Genomic DNA, 19714 nt, shown 5'->3' with positions numbered 1-19714 from the left:
CATGAATCACAACCCCAAAAAAAAGACAGGTCATTTGTGGTGTTATGTAATATTATGTATTTTAACAACCCCCTGTTGTTAATATTATTAGTAGAAGGACAATTCATTGGACGTATTATTAGTATAAAACGCTATCGATTAAGGGTTGGCTACATTAGATACATTTGAATATGATTTCAAACCCATTTGAGCCATTCCTGGTATCACTAGCAGGGCATAAAGGACTTAGAATGGTATATTTGGCCAGAGCTTAGAGAATAAGCAAAGCAAGCACGGTGAGCACACAAGAAATAAAGAGCCAGAACAAACACGGAGCCGCCATTGTCTTGTGCTTTGATCGTTCATCGTCAATACATGAAGAGAAAGAACCGAAAAGGCTACTCCTCAATGAAGCATAACTTCGCACTTGTTTTACCTTACGTGTTTTTACTGCACTTACTTTTTACGGTTCTTTGAACACAACGTAAAACTATTTATGATTTATCAAAAACAAAACGATACACATGTTGCTATTTTGTGCGTAACTTGACAATTAGAAGAAGAACTTCAAAAAAGGATAGAAAAATATCATACGGAAAATGAATACTCACTTCACCACATGTTTCTTTGTACAGGTTCCATTGCTGTGAATGTCCACGAGCACATGAGGTTATCGAGGCACCATGACACTTTAACCCATACCTTTTCAATAAAATGCAATGATTGCTTTGTCCTACTTATGACTGCTCACTGTAAACAATGTTGAATCTCACCTGCTGGGGTACAATTCTCCTGCTACAAAAAAACAAAGCAAAACAGAAAAAACAGTTGATTATTATTACTATACTCAAATGATTTCCTTATGTGGAAACAAAACAGTTTTGTTTTTTTAAAGGTGTACATCAACTACTAGCATTATGGTCAATCCTCCATCTCTTTGAGAGGAAATGCTCTGTGCTCTGGCTCAGAAGAAGCTGCGCACAGGTCCTTCTCTATGGTAAGGTGTATACATATCTAGCCTGGTCCTCACCCCGGCAGCCTGCCCACAGGTACACAAGCAGGAACACATGTCCTAATGTCAGCATGTTTCCAGCGTTCTCATGGGATCTTGCTCCGGGAAATGACAGTCACTGAAAGGGAGCACAACAGAACTCTCTTAGGGCTGACTCGTCACACCCGTGGCTGTTGGTTTTTGCCGTCGTTAATGGTTCTGGGTGTGAAGCCCCATTTGTCCGTAGTCTACCTGCAGAGACAACCTTAGCCAGCGATATGTCTCACCCCTCTCAAACCTGCTGTTTCTTGACCAGTGACCGAAATTCACTGCATTTTTGCATTGGATCATAGAGTCGGCATAATATAAATAGACACTTAATCATAATTACAACCACATTGGAATGTAAAGTTGAAATTGAGCTCAACACTAGTTTTCATCCAAAGCGACTTACAATGAGTACATTTAGAACTATGTCCCTGTTTTTATGTTTTGTATGTAAATGTGACGTGCGATGTGCCTTGTCCCTGTATGTTATATTGTGCTGCAAAACAGGAACCTGCTGGAAATCAGTTATTTTACTGAGACAGGCCCGATTATATTGTAACTTTGTTACTTGTAATACTTTCCTGTATAATAAAAAAAAAGAAATTGACAGAAAAAAGAGAAATAACTAAATAATGCTTTCGGTACAGTAAAGATATTCATAGAAACAAGTGCCAAACACTTACAATTGCTATAAGTTAACCCATTCCCTGTATACAACAAAGATTGCTAGGATAAGACGCATCATGATGCTAAGTACTGGTTGCATTTATCTGTAACGTTCAACACAGCTTTGCGTAGAAAGGCTCTCACTAGAGCTTAGTCAGAGGCATTATGTGATAAGAATCAATGTGTGCCTATTCATCAGAGGCATTTGTTATACTCAATGGTAATAAGGTGTGAGCAGCACAAGTCTGGTTAAAGGTGATGAGAACACAGATGGGTGATTTAAAAGAATGCTGAAACCCTACCTCAGACTTACCGACCCACGCAACAGGCAGAGGAAACAAAGATGAGGTCTAGCATCACAGTGTCAATCACTGAGGAAATATTTTTGACAATCATGTCAACCTTGGTCTACATATTTTGTGTGGATATAGTATTTTTTTTTTTTGTTATTTTCCACTATCACATTTTCTCCCTTTCATGCACACATGCACACAGCAAACACACGCAAACACACACACACACACACACACACACACACACACACACACACACACACACACACAGACACACACATACACACACACACACACACACACACACACAGAAACACACACACACACACACACACACACACATACACACAGGTAAATGTTGTTTGATGTGACAATCTGTGCTCCCAGTGAATGTTTTCAACATACAACCCTAGACTGGGTCGCACCTTGTGTAATTCTGTTTAATTAAGTGCTTTAAAAGACAGAGAAAGCATTGATTGCTCAAGTACTCTAGAACGGCTTTGTGTTGTAAAATACCATTAGTTAAAAAGTTCAACAGGCACAGTATCCCGTATGTAAACAGGCTGGCGCTGGTGGGATCTGCCCAGTGCGCACTGGGCCCAACGACCTTCCTCCATAATTTGTCTTTCTTTTATTTTGCCAATTATATTTTGTCACAAACTCCCACCATTTACTCCTGCTAAGGGGTAGGTGTGGTCTTAAGTGCTAGGTGCTACGTAAGAACTTTTTTTTTAGGTGCATCACATTTTGATTTGGCTTAGACCTTATAACTAGACAGCGTTTTTTAATTGACGCAAAGCGGTTTCAACGTTGCAGGTCTCCTGAAGCATGGTTTTGAAGTGTTAGACTCTCCAGCCAAGTCTTTGCAACAGCCTCACTCATTGTTTCTTTATCTAGTAGACATTTATACTACATGCAACATTTTAACTCACTTACAATAAATCGACTGGTTATAGTAGATTTATAGACATATAGTTAATATAAAGTATGTTTTCAATATTTATATTATCTATGTTATCTAGGTCTTCCCCAAAATGTAGGCTAGTATATAACTTACTTATCATGTACCATTGATAAATATACAATACACAATTTTGTCATTTTCCTCCCTTCTCCTCCATGAATCTGACTGCACTTACACATTAAATGTCAAGCTGACAACTCTTTGCCGTCTCTGCTCTGTCTTACCTATGACTTCCCTCTGAGAAGGCTTTCACCGAGTACTTTAACTATAACAGGAATGAACGGCGTGTTAGCTCCATGTTTTCCCCAGAACTTAAATTCCCAATTGGCATGTTGTCGTGAGGACTCACCCTGACGCACAAGACAGCGATATCCTGGCAACAGCATTAGGAACACATAGATGCTATTTATTACTGTTTAGACACTTTCATCCAAAGAGAAATAGAATGATCATTCTCATTTTCCGTCAGAAATTTCAATTGTTCCTGATGACCGATTAATAATACAATAGCAGTAACAATAACAACAAATCGTAAAGGAGCAACACTTGAAATGGGAAATAATTGACATCTCAGACAATATATTTTATACTAGCACAGTGTCACTTATCATAAATATTCTCAGTGACACACACACACACACACACACACACACACATATATATACTCATACTTTACACAGAAATGCTCACCTTATCTCCTTGAGAATTGCCGTGTATGTCTTTCAGCACAGCTTGGGTAACCTGCATTGATTCTCTGACAGTTGTGTCTCCCTCGCTCTCTCTCTCCTCTCTCTCTCTATCTCGCGCTCTCTCTCTCTCTCTCTCTCTCTCTCTCTCTCCCTCTCTCTCCTCTCTCTCTCTCTCTCTCTCTCTCTCTCTCTCTCCTCTCTCGTCTCTTCTCTCTCTCTCTCTCTCTCTCTCTCTCTCTCTCTCTCGTCTCTCTCTCTCTCTCTCTCTCTGTCTCCCAACCCTTCACCCTCCTCCCTCAGTGTCACCTGAGATGCAGTAGAACCAGGAAACAACTTGTTAAGCGACAAAGATGATAGTTGACAAAGCGCATTTATGTGTGAGTGTATGTGTGGGTTTGTTTGTGAGTGTGTGTGCATGGGTCTATATATTGGTATATGGTTACGTTAATGGGTTTGTATATAGACAGAAATAAAATAAATGAAAGGGAGAGAATGGGTATAGCTTGGCCTTTGTATAAAGTAACAATGGGATCAGTAGTGGGCTAGGCCAACACCTTAAAGTCATTGTATAGGACATCCAAGCCTTTAGCTTTGTGAAGAAAGAAGCAAGCTTGTCACCTTAATATTTCTTACCTTGAATAACAGGTTTTCCAAAATGCCCAGTCACAGTGTAATGAACTGTACCTTTCACATACACATCTATAAATCTGGTTGGACCGGTTTTTCAATTAAGTGGATATTATCCTCTTTATATGAGGTCATGTTTACTAAAATAAATAGCCTATGTGTCAAGAAACCCAGGCTAGTCTTGACCCAATGCGAGAAAGAGGATAGATCGATAGGCAGTTTCCTCTTACATTTCTCATTTCATACATTCTCGATGTCAAATGTTTCATTATTTTGTGTGTTGGTGTTAATCTCTGGGGTGGACGACCCCCTGCATAACCTTCAGACTAAAAGTGTTCTATTATAACTTGTGGATATTACATTTGGGAAACACTAAAACAATATGTCGATCAGACTTTGATTTTAAGTATACAAATCAAGTACACATTTAACATTGTAAATTTTCCATGGGAGATGTTTTCTTGTACTAATATAGAAACCATGTCAAAGAAAATGGCAATTGCCAAAATACCAGCCGTAATAACAATTATTTGTCTTTATTTGTGAGTAGGCTGTTCACTCAATAATAGACATGTCCAATAGACAATAACATGTCTATTGGACATGTTAAAGGGGACATATTATACCACCAGGTGTGAGTGTGACTAGCCTGGATAGATGAGTCTACCAGCCAACCAAGTGGACTGAAGTAAACGTTGCTCATCTATCCAGCACAGATCTAGGTGGACCCGCCTACTAGTGATGTCATATGGGGCAGATTTTCGTAAGCTTGTAAGGCTAATCACTCTCTCACACCTGGTGGTATAATATGTCCCCTTTAGTCCTCTAATAAACAAGCGTATTTTTGTAATAATAATTGTGTTTTGTCATAAATAGCTGAATGGCGGCACGGTGGCCACCCCATACTAAATCCCTACAACGTATGGGATACATTAGTTTTAAGGGCATGCCTTGAAGAAGGGATTATATTGAACCATGGCCTGTTCAACATGCATTCATCCTTTATTTTATCTTTCTTAACTCTCTTTTACCGTTCTCTCTCTTGTTTGTTCTTTGTTGTTTTTTCTCTCATGCCTTCATTTCACCTTTGTCCCAGAGTACATTCTTTCTTTTGTTTGAATTTGAGTCACAATTTAAACACGCCTATAGGCAGACATATCCCTATAGCCTATTTTCTATAACATCAATGTCAACATCGGGTGTCTTGACAGCTCACTTGACCTGGGTAAATACTTAGCGATAATAACCTTAGCTTAATGTGAGAACAGATAAAGACATCCACAGGCAATTTAAGACTCATTTGACATCTGGTTTAAACAGAAAAGAAGAAGAACCAGTTGTGTCACTTCAACACCTCCCTCAGGACATAGTCCTGATAAGATTACCTTTAGTTAGATTTGTGATGTTCCTACATTCTTGATTGATTGCCACCACCACCACCATCACCCTAGACTGTCAGTGAAATCAACAGTAAGATAGAAAGCCTAGTTCCTCCCCAACGTCCAACACTGAAGCACCAAGGTCAACAGCAGAAGAAACGTCCGCCAGATGGCGGTATAAGCTGTAGAAACACCCGGCACGCCATGACCTCTCGCGAGGAAGAACGGGTGCGCTCTGATACTACATGGGCCGGGTAACAACAACGATGCGTCCTAAAACGAACAATTAAATGAATGAATTAAGACAGTAATGGAGCTCGACTGTAATGTTCGATAATACCTAAGCTGGTAGCCACGCGGTGTATGTGTGTGGCTGTGTTCACTAGCGCAAGTGTCTCTTCTTGTATGACCATGTTCTCGCTGTCAGTCTCCGCGGTGACTACCAGGTGTCATCTGTTCACGGCGTTACATCGATGTGTCCTGACTAGTAACGCCGGGCTAACATACTCTTCTACCTGCATCGGATCCACGTCGTTGACGAATACACCGTTTAAGCAGGAGTCCAAAATATCAGCCGTTAGGAATTTATGTACAGACCAAGACTGCAACGTATCTGAGAAAACATGCCCAACCACAGAAAACGGTGAAGTCAGAGTGAGGTTTGCACCGAGTCCTACAGGTAAGCTTTCGGTGTCAAGAATAACAAGACAGCTTCAACTGTTATTAAATTGTTGTTATTAACCATAATCAATTCAGGGACAGAAGCATCCATAACAATTAAAAAAAAGTTGGATACCTAGTGCAATATAATGACTTAGCGAGGTCTGTCGACACATTGCAGGGTTCCTACATTTAGGGGGTCTCCGCACTGCTTTGTACAACTTCATCTTTGCAAAGAAGCATGGAGGAACTTTCATCCTCCGCCTTGAAGACACGGACCAGAACAGACTGGTACCGGGAGCAGACGAGGCCATAGAAGATATGCTGGAATGGGCTGGTAGGATCCTGTTGTTTATTACTGCTCAGTCTCTCAACCAATCTAAACGATTATAAACTATTGCTCTATTAGTATCGTTAAAATTTACACTGCCACAACGTGAGGTGATAATTGGGTTATTTCCGTGTCTGCTGTGTCTGTACCCGTTGGTCCAGGTATTCCTCCAGACGAGAGCCCTCGTCGCGGAGGTCCGCTGGGCCCCTACCGACAGTCCGAGAGACTGGAGCTATACACACAGGCCGCCCTGGGCCTCGTGGACGCCGGTCACGCCTACTACTGCTTTTGTAGCACGCAAAGACTGGAGCTTCTCAAGAAGGAGGCGCTGCGCAGCGGACAGACGCCCAGGTAAACACTAGCCCCATGCAGCCCGCGCTCCGTATGGACCCTCATGGTAAGGTGGTTGAACCGATCGGTGTACTTCCATTGTAGAGATCAACTCTTCATATAGAGGGTACTCGTATGTACTTAAACCTTCAGGGCAGCCCGACACACTTTTAGCCCATCATTTAGGTCAGGACTATTCCAATCATTGGAGGCAGTCTGTAATCCATATATTGGATCTTTAACCAGAACGGGAGTGCGTTGATATCTATAGGAGATATTTGTGACTTCAGTGTTGTCAGTGTGTAAGTGTGGCTGATGTTCCATCTCGCTGGGCAGATATGATAACCGATGCCGACAACCTGAGGGCGGAGCAGGTGCAGGAGAAGCTGTCCACGGGAGGTCCACGTGTGATCCGCTTCAGGCTGCGGTCTGGGGTCGAGCCCTTCCAGGACCTCGTCTTCGGCTGGAACCAGCATGAGGTGGCCCAGGTGGGAGAGGATTGTGTTGGACCTCGAGGGAGGTGTGAATGAACTACTGTGTTTAATGTACCACATTTTATGTTTTCAATATTTTCGTAATATTATTAATACTTGAGACTGACTATTCTTATTCCTATTAAGATTTTTAACGATGACTGTACAGCTGTTTTTCACAATGTGCATCTTGTATTTCGATATACAACATACCAAGATAATTTCCTTCTTTTTACAAAATCCCATTCAATGAATCCCATTGAATAACGACGGCGGAGTCAACCCTACAGGGCGACAGCCTGTAATTACCATTCACATTGGTTGTCAGTGCCTGTTCAGTCCCCTCATCTCTGGTTCCTCCTCCTTCCTCTCCATCCCCTCCTTCTCTCTTCCTGGCCCCCCCCCCCCCCCCCCCTGCAGGTGGAGGGCGACCCCGTGGTCATGAAGGCGGACGGCTTCCCCACCTACCACCTGGCCAACGTGGTGGACGACCACCTCATGGGCATCAGCCACGTGCTGCGGGGCTCCGAGTGGCTCATCTCCACCTCCAAGCACCTGCTGCTGTACCGCGCCCTGGGCTGGAGCCCGCCGGCCTTCGCCCACCTGCCGCTGCTCCTGAACCGGGACGGCAGCAAGCTGTCCAAGAGGCAGGGGGACATCTTCATCCAGCGCTTCCAGCAGGCCGGCGTCCTGCCCCAGGCACTGCTGGACCTCACCACCCACTGTGGCTCGGGCTTCGCCAGTAAGTGAGGGAGCGGGTGGGGGCTGTTGTTGTTGTGGTTATGGTGGTTATTGTGACTACCTGTGTCCACTGCTCGACAACAAGCCGTTTTTTTGCTCGCTTATGTGACAAAAAATGGAGCTTTGCTTACAAATCAGGATTTGTTTAAAAATTTAGTTAAGCTAAAATGTATTATTCATTTCAATTAATAATACATCTCACCCAGTTGCGCGGGACACTTTAAGGGAAGTGATATATGATATCAAGCATTCAGTCTGTGGGGACAGCACCATCTGTTGTCAAACAAAGATTATTGCGATTGCCAATTCTGAATGGCTGCGATTTAGGCCAAGTCATGGTTCTCAGTTAAAATGAGATTGATATGTGACATCGTTTCAGCTATTATTAAACCAAAGGGAAACTGCATGACTCACCAATGCATGCTGTCTCTGTGGGATGAATAGAGTGTCTGGTATCGCATTAACAGTCCACATTGGCCATGGGTGACACATTGTGTTTTTTTAGTTATTTACTAACGCGGGCTTATGAAGTGCTTCTGTCACCATGCAGCTAATAGAATAGGCAGGAAGATGGAGGACCTGATCTCAGAGTTCAATCCATCCAAGATCACAACCCACTCTGCTTTACTTGACCTGGAAAAAATCCCAGAGTTCAACCGGTGAGTCCGCCTTCTGTCTCTCGCTCTCTTTCTTACAATCTGAAAGTCTAGAAAGCTAGACTTTCTGTCTAGCTTTCTTTTTGTTTTTGTGTCAGAGCTTGTCGTGACTTCCCATGGCAAACTGTTTGATTCATTTTTGTACTGTCAGGTGTGGCTTCTCCCAAGCATGCTTAACTTCAGCCTTGGTTGACATGTGCCAGTAAGCTCTTTATTTGGTGAAACATTTTCATTCGCTTAGAATCCACCTCGAGCAGCGAATAGAAGACGAGGAGCAAAGTGATTCGCTGGTGAAGGATCTGCAGGAACACATTCAGAAGGCCTACGCAGAAGAGATCCAGGACAAAGACGTTCTTCGTGGGAGCTACATCACTCGCATCCTACGCCTACGCAAGGTAAACACGCTTCACATGTTTTTACCAGAGAATCAACAGTTTAAGAAGAGAGATAAGGTGCCTTCTGTAAGATGATTCCCACCCTGAATGATTAGCCTACCTTGTGGAGAGGGGGGTGAAGATTCACAAGAGAGTTTGCGCACAATGACAAAACAGCCTCCAGATGGGATTCAATAACATCAAAGTCAGCTTTATTGTCATTTACAACAAGTGTACTAGACAAATAGAATAACCGAAATTTCGTTCGTCTCTGACCCGCGGTGAATTAAGTATAAAGGATAAAAATAAAATTTGGTATTTGGAATAAAATTAGATAAGTAATATTTACAATAAATAAATTAACAAAGTTGGAAAGCTTGCGTTCTAGCAGGCAGCCCCCAAATGGGATCACTAGCATAGCAGGATCAGTGGTGGCTGTTTAGACCCGAGGCTTATGTTGCCTGTGTTACTTCTGCAGGGCCACATATCCTCCCTCAAGGAGCTGGTGACCCCGGGCTACTCCTACCTCTGGGTGCGCCCTTCTGTATCCTACCAGCAGGTGGCAGCACTCACCTCAGAGACCCAGCACATTACCTCTCTTTTCCTGAGGTAAAGTACTGCTCCTAAATGGACAGTCCAGTACAGGGCTTCTTTTTTTTTTTTTAACCACCATATGTTTACATGAGGAAGCTGCTTGGACCACACAAGTGTATCTGAAGAATCTAGAGGCATGTATGATATGCTGGGGTGGATGTGTGTATTCCAATCTGTGCCAAATGTGACTATTTTGGATTCCCAGACACTACATGAAGGTTGTACCTCCTTCCTAATGACATGTATCTGATTCACTGTACGTCACTTTGGATGAAAGGGAGAATGACTAAATGGTTCTAATAAAATGTGTGTGTGTGGTGTGTGTGTGTGTGTGTGTGTGTGTGTGTGTGTGTGTGTGTGTGTGTGTGTGTGTGTGTGTGTGTGTGTGTGTGTGTGTGTGTGTGTGTGTGTGTGTGTGTGTTTGGTTTGGTTTCATCACAGGATCCCATGGTCTTGTAGTCAGCTGTGATCTCTGAATCAGATCTGGTCTGTTTCTTATTTTCCTTTCCGCACAGGTTCATTGAAGCGCAAGGGGAAGAGCTGTCTGTGGAGGCTCTCAGCAAGGACCTGAAAACTCTGGCTAAGAGCGCCAAGGCCACCAAATACAGGGACGTCATGAAGCTCTTGAGACTGTCCCTCAGTGGCCTACAGGTATCATAATGCTATTATAAATGAATGATGCTGAAGTTATACAGACATGAGTGACATTGTAACAGCTTTATCATTTGACCACACTTAAAAGTTAAATTTATAGTTGGATCTTGATTGTTTTATCGTCATGTCACAGGTACATTGTTATACTGTCTAATCGAATCCCCCAATTCCCCTCTGTTTGTGTGTCCTGTGGCCATGCAGCAAGGTCCAAGTGTAGCGGAGATGATGGTGTCTTTGGGACGCAGGGAAGTCATTCATAGATTCCAGAAACTTCTCCTTCTCTCACCAATTAGCTGAAATATCCTCAGCATTTGAATAGCCTGCTGCAATTGTGTACATATTTTACAATAAAATGATTTTGTATAAAAGTTCGATTCATGATTTATTTATTTTTTAGCTCACCAAGTTATGAAAGATTGTGAAAAATATATATATTTGACTTTGAAGGGCGAGTTTTTTTTCTTTAGAAGGGAATCGATTCGCATGATCCTGACTAAGCAGATAACGAGTGTCACATGTCGCTACGCATTGCTGCGCTGGGCTAGACAAGGACAACCCGAATAGCAGTTTGATAGCTGTACACTGAGTCCACAACCAGAGAAACTACGCGTTGTGTGTAAATAAAACAAGTCTGATCCCCGACAAGAGTATGCACAACGGCTCCATGGCGAAAAGAGACGGAGAAGAAAACCTGGACTCATGGCTCAGTAAGTGTCGGCTAAAAAAACATTTAAAAATGAATAAATGATATGAAACGTTAGAAGACGACTATAGGAAACGATACTTTCTTGGGTAAGATTGCTTGGTTTCGAATGCACTCGTTCTTTATTAAACGATGTTGTCGTTAAAACAGTTTGCATAGTGCATGTGATCGGTTTGTTTGCATGAGTTATAAAAGACAAATTTACGCCAGACGACGTTAAAAGACATTTGCGAGTGAACAGGAAGTGTGTGGTTTCATAAATAACGGTGGGCAACAACAGTCAACCATAATTGGGACTGCATTTGCTACCTGTGATCACACACTCGACTATGCAACTGTGTAGTACTGTATAGCCTATCTGCGTTCAATGGTCACCAAGTGTTGTATGCGTTGTAAATCATACATTATGGCCAATCGCACAAAGCACGTGATTTAGGAGGGTTTGTTTATGTTCCAAGTTGTTTAAGTTAAAAGTTGGTTTATGTTCACACACACACACACACACACACACACACACACACACACACACACACACACACACACACACACACACACACACTGCTAAACTCCTACCTTCCTTTCAGATAAAGCCACAGACCCCAATAATATGGAAGACAGGTGGGATTGTATCCAGGAATTCTACCAACTTATCAACCAGGAGACCGATGGGTAAGAGAGCTGTCACAGAGTAAACTTGTTTGAAATGAAGGGGCAATTTTGATGTGACCACCATTTTGAGGCTTAGAGGACATAACGAACCGGCAATGGTTCTTACTCACTCATTACTAGTTTTTCAAAAGTTACTTCCAGCCAAAAGGATAGGCAAAGGGGGTGTAGAATGAAATGAACATGAATGAAAGCCAACCTTCTCATACAGTACTCATCTCATACTCTTAATGGGTCCTTTTAACTCCTTAGTTATGTCCTCAATGGATCGGAGTCCCTTTTGTGTTTCCCCATGGCGTGTTTCCAATCTGAGTGAGCTGTCGCTTGTGTGTCAGTCCTCAGGTAGCGACGCGGCTTCTGGCCCACAAGATCCAGTCGCCCCAGGACAACGAAGCTCTGCAGGCTCTCACCGTGAGCCCTCACGCCACATGCAACCACACCCTTTATCCTATCTGGAGTCCAATGCTGAGCTAAACCTTATCTGTTCTTCCTTTACCACTCCAATTAGACCTTTGTTTACTCATTACTTAAAAAAACAAAACAGAAAACTAGTGGTACTCTTGTGTGTTTTGGAGACATTTAGTTTTTGTTTTTACAAGTGGTTTATGCTTTGGCCTTTATGAGTAACCATCATCACATGACAGCCATGACATGCTTTCATGCGCGAACAGCAGTTTCATATCATTAGTAGTGTTTAGAGAAGCTCTTGACAGTGTCAGGAAACGCCCTTATTGAACTTGTGTGTGTGTTTGTGTGTGCGCGTGCATGAGTGTGTGAGCCATACACGTGTCAATTGAAAGAAAAATGTCTAATTTCTTTTGCTTGTAATTTGTTAGATAATTTAAATTTCCTGCATTTCAGATTCTGGAAGCATGCATGGACAACTGTGGCAGGAGATTTCAAGTGGAGGCCGTTAAATTCCGTTTTCTCAATGAACTCATCAAAGTGCTGATTCCAAAGGTCACACATTTTAATTCAGAGCAATAACAACAACAATAATAATGTTCACATTTGTATAAATTGAAACATTATCTAACATTATATAAGTCAAACCTAAAGTAGGCATTTTGTTTTATCGCAACCTAAAAAGATTTCACTGCTCAAAGTTCGTTCCAGCATATCTGCTTAATTTGTCTATAGACAATGCTAGTTATTAAACATATTCACACATTACTCAATAATAAAGGGCTTATATGGGAATCTGTGAATAAGGCTCTTTTAAAAATTGTGTAAAGCTGAGCTGACATGGTTCTGTATATTAACCTTTGATGTTAATAACACATACATGTTTGCTTGTAATGGTTAAACCTGTAGCAAGCATTGAAAATGAGTATTTAAGGGGGGCTGAGGAGGGCTTAAAGGAGAGAAATGTGGGGTTGACCTCCATCCAAAAGTTTCTGGGTTCAACCCTCATCCCTGCCGTATGCATGTACTTTCAGCAGCGCCCTTGAGCAAGATGCACAACCCCTACCTCAGTAACATATACACTTGCTTTTGATAAAAATGCAATTAGTAATAGTTATGAATGAGACTGCATGTTATTGTCCCCCTCTCTCAACCTGTTGGTTCTACCTCCACAGTACTTGGGCAAATGGAGCTCAGACAGGGTGAAGGAGCGGGTGACTGAGGTGCTGTACGGCTGGACTCTGTGGCTCAAAGAGGAAGCCAAGATCCAGGAAGCATACAGAATGCTTAAGAAACAAGGTGTCAACACACACACAAAACACAAATCATCACTGACAGCTGTGAGATACTGTATTCTTCCGACATGACTACGACCTTTATTCACAAAGAAAAGCTTTTTTGTTCTTTTTAAAAAAATATGCATTTGTCTGTGGTTTTTTAAGGTATTGTTAAAGAAGACCCTACATTGTCAGACCGAATTGCGATGCCCCCACCATCAGAGAGAACCAAAGAGTCCGTCTTTGACAAGGAGGGCAAGGCAGAGGTACGTGTGTGTTTGTGCCTTTTGTGTGGTTCAAAGTTTGTGTACTTAAGTATCACAATCCCTAGACACATGTGCACTTTGCCATGAAACTCTCTAAATGTGAATCTCCAAGTCAAATCTATATGAAACTGCATTGTGACGGCGTCCCCAGCTCTTAGCCAGGCTCCTGAAGAGCACATGTCCCGAGGACCTACAGACCGCCAACAGACTCATCAAAAACACCATCCAAGAGGTGAGGGTCCCCCCACACCCCCCCCCCCCCCCACAGAGGCGGCGCCGTCGCCCTATTGGCTAAGGGTTTTGAGCGTCACATTACAGCTAGCCCGGTTCATCTGAGACGCTGTGTTCTTGTGTCTCAGGAGCAGGAGAAGGCAGCGCGGGAATCGAGGCGTGGTTCGACTCTGAAGGAGGTGGAGACCAGCGTCTCCAAGCTGGGGGAGCTGCTGGCCAAGAGCAGCAGGACAGGAGCCCCCGTGCAGCACAGTGAGGAGCTCAGGGTATGGGTGGTGTTAAAAGAAAAAAAACATTGCACAGGCCAGGGGTTCCTATGTTTTTCCTCCCGCGACCGTTTCAGTGCTTCCGCTCGATCCGACCGCACACTCGCTTGAAACGCTGATCACGGCAGAATCGGTGGTCCTTTTGTTTAACACATTGTTTAGGAAACGCTGGTCTAGGCTGTACGCTGTCATGTTTATAGTGACTGTGAGACCCTTGAGGAGGTTGTACAGTATTCGAAGACCCTTCAACTGTAGCCTTCATGCTCTTGATGCAGTAGTTATTACAAGCCTAAAGTATATCCAATTCATTGTTTCTAAGTAAAATCATTGGATAAAGTTATTTTCCTACCACTCACATTTCTGGCATTAAAACATTTTTGGACATTTTTAGGCCTGGATTCATAAACGCACTCGGTCGACGCTTATCAAGGTTTTAAATGACAGTGGGTTGAAAATATCAGTTCTAGTATTAATAGATCACAGTGCCGCATTTGATTAGTTTGATTCGTTCATTACATTTTGATTTAAAAGGCTGGAAAACTGGGTAGGGCCATCTGGTTCAGCAATAAATTGCTATATTGGGATACATTGTTTCCATTGGTGACTGCCTTTCATATATTAATACAAGTTTGGCTATATTTTTCTTTCAAATTAATAAAAGTAGGCTAGAGATTTCTTAACTGACCTTCTGATCTACATAATAGTGTGATAAGTTGTGTGATGGTTTCTAAAGCTTATTTCTGTCTTATTCTGGATATTTATTTATTGTTGTTTGTTTAGCTTCACATGACCACACAACTGTTGGGAGCACGGAGCGAATCCTTGTTATTTATATATACGTGTGACATCGTTTGTTTGCACGTCTCTCTTCCATAAATCTGTTTCAGTGTTGTTTCTAAACAAGCCCAACATCAACCCCCTGTTTATTATTGTGATATTTATTTATTTTGTGTGTTAATCTTTCTACTTGTTTCCTCCTGTAATCTACAGGTGTTATACGAGCACTGTGATCGACTCAGACCTAGCTTGTTCCGGCTAGCCAGCGAAACGACAGACGACGATGCGGCGCTGGCGCAGCTTCTTGCGGCTAACGACGAGCTAACGCAGGTGGTGACCACCTATAAGGAGAGGGCCGCGAAGAGCGAGGGGGACCAAGCTAGTCGAGGAACATCACGGAGAGAGGAAAAGACAGTCTATGGTAAGTTTTAATATAGCCACTAGGCGCAGCTCTAAGGTTTTTTCTGTTCCAAGGTAAGGTTTATGGGTTCCAATATGTTGGGTTTTAGGGGTTGGTTTTCTATTCTGGAGTAGGGTAAGGGGTTGGGTTTAAGGGTTTGTTGCTTTGGTTCTAGGGTTGGGGTTAGCAGTCGGATATTCTAGTGGTTAGAGTGTTTGACTCCCAGCCCAAACCTTCGGTTTAAACCCCTGCTAAATGACTGAAAGAATTGTCATTCATAGTTACAGGGTTTTTCGAGAAAGTTTTTTGCGTTCGATGAATGTTTTCAAAGTGAAAACTTATATATGATTCCTATAGACATCATGTACTTGTCTATTACTTTCTGAAACTTGAACATACGTACATTTGGTTGTATCTCTAATATTGATAAATTGTATGCTCTTGCAGGGCTCAGCCTCACTCTGGAAGTCACTTTGGGCAAATGATCTCATGCAAATGAGATGTCTCATTTAAATGTGATGATGTGCCTCTCCTCTTTCTGTAGGGCCACCCACCAGTCCCAGGGGGATTCGAAGCTACCACCTCATTGACTTGTCCGCCCTGGACGCCCCACCAGACCAAAGAACAGCAGAATCCCCCCTCCATCCATCCCCCCTCTCCTCCTCTCCTCTGCTCCTCCCCTCGTCCCTCCCTCCCCCTGCCCCCAGTGGGAATGGTACCCTCCCCTCAGGGGTTGACCTGGAGCTCATTGATTTAGGTGAGGAATCTGTCTGACCATTAAAACTTTTCATTTGAGAAATCAGTAATGTAGAGGTCATCATGTATCGCTGTTCAGTGTGATTATCTTCTTTCGACACGTTAAACCCCAAAGCACAATGCTGTATCAAAATACTTTTTGAATTTCTGGGTCAAAAATAGACTCGAGTCCTAGACGAAGTGGGCGTCAAAATACAGCCCTGCCACATTTGCTCTGCTCGGTTTGAAAACATTATGATTCTATATATATCTTGGGACTTGCCTCAAACATGAGACAAAATGTGCGCTCCCTGTGCTCCAGGCAAAACTGAACATGCCCAACCCTGTCGGACGGAAGGGACGCGGAATACATACTCTAAAGAACTACTGCTGGTAAGGAATGAATACAGACCATTACAAAATACATACTTTAGATAAATACTGCTGGTGCGGCCTGAATACGGACCATTACAAAATACATACTGTAAAGTACTACTGATGGTGAGGCCTGAATGCAGACCATTACAAAATACATCAAGAGCTGCACTCATCTCCTTCAACCAGCTTGTTCGTGTCTCTCAGGTCAGCAGAGGACTTCGGATGAATTACGATGATGCATGTGGGGGTGGTGACTACTTCCTCCCAGCTCAGAGTGGCTCTAGGGCAAAAGGCAGCTCTGGGAAGGGGGCTGACACCATCTGGTACGCTGTGTATGTAAACCGAGAGGGATATGACTGTGTATATATATATATATATATATATTATATTCAAATATCAATGTCTGGCAAAGTTGCTTTTTTACCCGTAAACTTTTAAGTAAAGGTACAGTGTTAAGGATTTGGAGCCATCTAGCGGTGAGGTCGTAGATTGCAACCAATCGAACACCCCCCTCAACTCTCCCTTTCTAACTGCATAGGTTAATCGGCCTTTAAGGGACTCATTTTTGTCGATTTGATTTGTTTTTTTCGTCTTAAGTCGTCTAAATACTGACTCGTATCTTTAATCCTGACAGCTCATTCATCCAAAACCCACCATCTGCTGGATCAGGACTGCCTCTCACGCTGCAGTGCCAGCCCCTGGACGGCCCTCTGTCCCCAGGGGAATCAGAGGGCCGTCGGCCTCCTCCCCAGCCCTGTACAAACACCCACCTTCCCATGGATGCAGTCAGGCCCAGTATGTCCACCTCCAGCTTGACCCATTCATTAAGAGGGATTATTAGAGATGGGTGCCTGTCGTTCACGGTCGTATAAGTACAGCGTTAATACAGCCACAGTGCTCTGTAGGGTGCTGCAGTGATAATGCTGTTACGCAGCGATGTTACAACTTTATTAGTTGCGGTGCGAACAAGCTTGCGGTGTTGTGTTAACCCCGAGACTAGAATGTTGTTTTGGTGTGTCAGACAAGCAGCTATGCCCACAGGCGGCATTATTACAAACATAATGACTGCATTTACATTTACATTAACAGTTACATTGTAATGTAATGTAAATGTAAATTGAATGGCCTATATATTGTGCATGGAATTCAGTTTCTTTGCGGTACAACAGTGGAGTATAAGTTTGCAACGATTGAAGATTCAATTAAAGAGAATAAAAGTGAAAAGAATAAGATGCACGTTTAGATATCAACAATGTCATGAATAGGTAATGAGTAACAAACTTACCAAACCGGTCTCCGCCTCTCTCTGGTCCATCAGGCCAGCTGGAGCCCCTCCCAGTGTGGGACCAGGCCGGGGTGCACGTCTCCCTCCACTTCCCCCGGGACCCTCCAAGGGAAAATCCCGGCGAAGCCGTGGTGGTTCTCTCTGCCATCAACACCTCCTCGCTTCCTGTGAGGGACTTCCTGTTCAAGGCCGCCGTGCCAAAGGTGGCCGAAATCCTCCAAACCAAACCACATTCTTTCATCCAAACGAAAAACAATGATGATTATTTATTTTGTCGCAGAGTCTTTGCGATGATGATCTGTGCTCCTAGATGACTTTCTGAATGAAATGCCATTTGTTTGGGATTCCCCGCGATAAAAAGGGATTTCTTCTCAATAGTCGTCTATTTTTCCTGTCTCCCCCTTTGTGGTGTTTAAATGTCTGAATGACAACTCCTTCTCCTGCAGGGCATGTCCGTGAAACTCCAGCCTTCCTCTGGCTCACAACTGCCTCCCTTCAACCCTGTGCTACCTCCAGCAGCCATCTCCCAGGTTCTCCTCTTGTCCAACCCCCAGAAGGTAAGCTGTGGCCCCCGTGGCACCACAACACACCCCATGCTGAAGCGTGTATCCATGGCTGTATCAATTGGCCTTTCATGTGTGAGAAAAAAAGGACGAATATTTTACTGAAGCAATAAAGAATAGCCTGTGGTTGTATTTTGAACTCTGCCATTATGGAAAGTTCTTAATCATCAAATTAGACCCATGACTATTGCCAGTTATGTGTCATGTTTTCCGGGTTATGATTATATGTTATAGCTATGTGACTAACGGACGCATACTTTATAGAGCAGAGGTTAGGATATGACTACTGTGATTATATGCTGCCACTCGGTTCAGGTGATTACTTCCCTTCTAAAATGGGGAATTGAATCAAATAGATTCATTTTTGTAGCTAAATGCTAGCTTTCATAACCTCTGTTTAAAATAGAGACGTATGAGCAGCTCATTAGTAGGGTCTGACTGAGGAAAAGTTTTATACCCTAATCAGTGCTATAATTTAGCCAGGCACAGCATAGGCCACACTAGTAGACAAAGACATTTGTCTTGAACCAATAATTGCTGCTGCCTTACTCTTTTATAACCTTGCTCTCAAAATGTCCCTCTCCCTCCCTCTCCCTCTCCCTCTCTCTCCCTCTCCCTCTCTCTCCCTCTCTTCCCCCTCTCTTTCTCTCTCCTTCTCCAGCTGAAGGTACGGCTCCGCTACAAACTGGCACTGTTGCACGGCGACCAACCACTTAGTGAAACAGGCGAGATAGAGAGCTTCCCTCCCTGGACATCTTTAGTGGACGTCTAAAATTAGAACCTACTGAGCTTCTATTATTTATTATTATCCTATTTTGTTGTTGTTGCTGAGCTTGTTGGCTGAGCTTACATCACTTTTGCCGATAACCTTGATATTTTCATAAATCGACAGTGATTAAAATGATGCAGGTTGTGAGTCATTAAACTGACACATGCGCAGCTCTCTACTGTTGGTTGGAGCACTGCCCCCTTTACGGTTTTTATATTCTCTTTTCTAATATTTTCTACTCAAGCCTGTGCCTCCCACATGCCTGCCCACACTCGCATTGTTTTGGGTTTGTTTCCAGGAGTACGTTTAGCGTATGCCGAGCCAAATGCTTCGTTTAGATTCCTTTTACTTGGTTTGGTTTTGGAAGAGCTGAAAATCAGGGGAGAAGTGAGAATGAAAGTGTTCTGTATTTAAAGTGTTGTGTACCTTTTGTTGGGAAATTCCCTCATTGTTATCCCTGTAAATGTAGAACAATTTAGTATTAATGTTATTATTAAAGGGAAAAAATAATTCTGGTTTTCTATGTTATTTCTACGTGGGGTTC

General features: G+C 43.0%; 2 protein-coding genes across 3 annotated transcripts; both read left to right on the top strand.

Moving 5' to 3' along the window:
* The first annotated feature begins 5847 nt into the window (after positions 1-5847).
* ears2 (glutamyl-tRNA synthetase 2, mitochondrial) lies at positions 5848-10821 on the top strand. Its single transcript, XM_030351334.1, is given in 11 exon segments — positions 5848-6315; positions 6478-6633; positions 6789-6978; positions 7294-7312; positions 7314-7445; positions 7851-8172; positions 8722-8830; positions 9069-9222; positions 9680-9810; positions 10311-10446; positions 10651-10821. Coding segments are annotated over 11 exon segments (1761 nt in total). The 5' UTR covers positions 5848-5999; the 3' UTR covers positions 10747-10821.
* Positions 10822-10949: 128 nt separating this feature from the next.
* On the top strand, positions 10950-19680 carry LOC115540219 (ADP-ribosylation factor-binding protein GGA2). 2 transcript variants are annotated; one of them, XM_030351332.1, is made up of 16 exons: positions 10950-11156; positions 11737-11821; positions 12154-12229; positions 12680-12778; positions 13399-13522; positions 13666-13766; positions 13918-13998; positions 14126-14263; positions 15254-15461; positions 15985-16197; positions 16498-16568; positions 16758-16885; positions 17188-17348; positions 17872-18041; positions 18285-18395; positions 19063-19680. In XM_030351332.1, exons 1-16 carry the CDS (start codon positions 11099-11101, stop codon positions 19171-19173), a joined length of 1935 nt encoding a protein of 644 aa, XP_030207192.1. In that variant the 5' UTR covers positions 10950-11098; the 3' UTR covers positions 19174-19680. The 2 variants fall into 2 exon arrangements, with proteins under 2 accessions (XP_030207192.1, XP_030207193.1); XM_030351333.1 differs by having other exon boundaries at positions 10952-11156; positions 16758-16876.
* Positions 19681-19714: the final 34 nt, after the last annotated feature.

The sequence above is a fragment of the Gadus morhua genome, chromosome 3, assembly GCF_902167405.1.
Source record: "Gadus morhua chromosome 3, gadMor3.0, whole genome shotgun sequence".
NCBI lineage: Eukaryota > Metazoa > Chordata > Actinopteri > Gadiformes > Gadidae > Gadus > Gadus morhua.
This window is presented reverse-complemented; position numbering and strand designations above follow the sequence as displayed.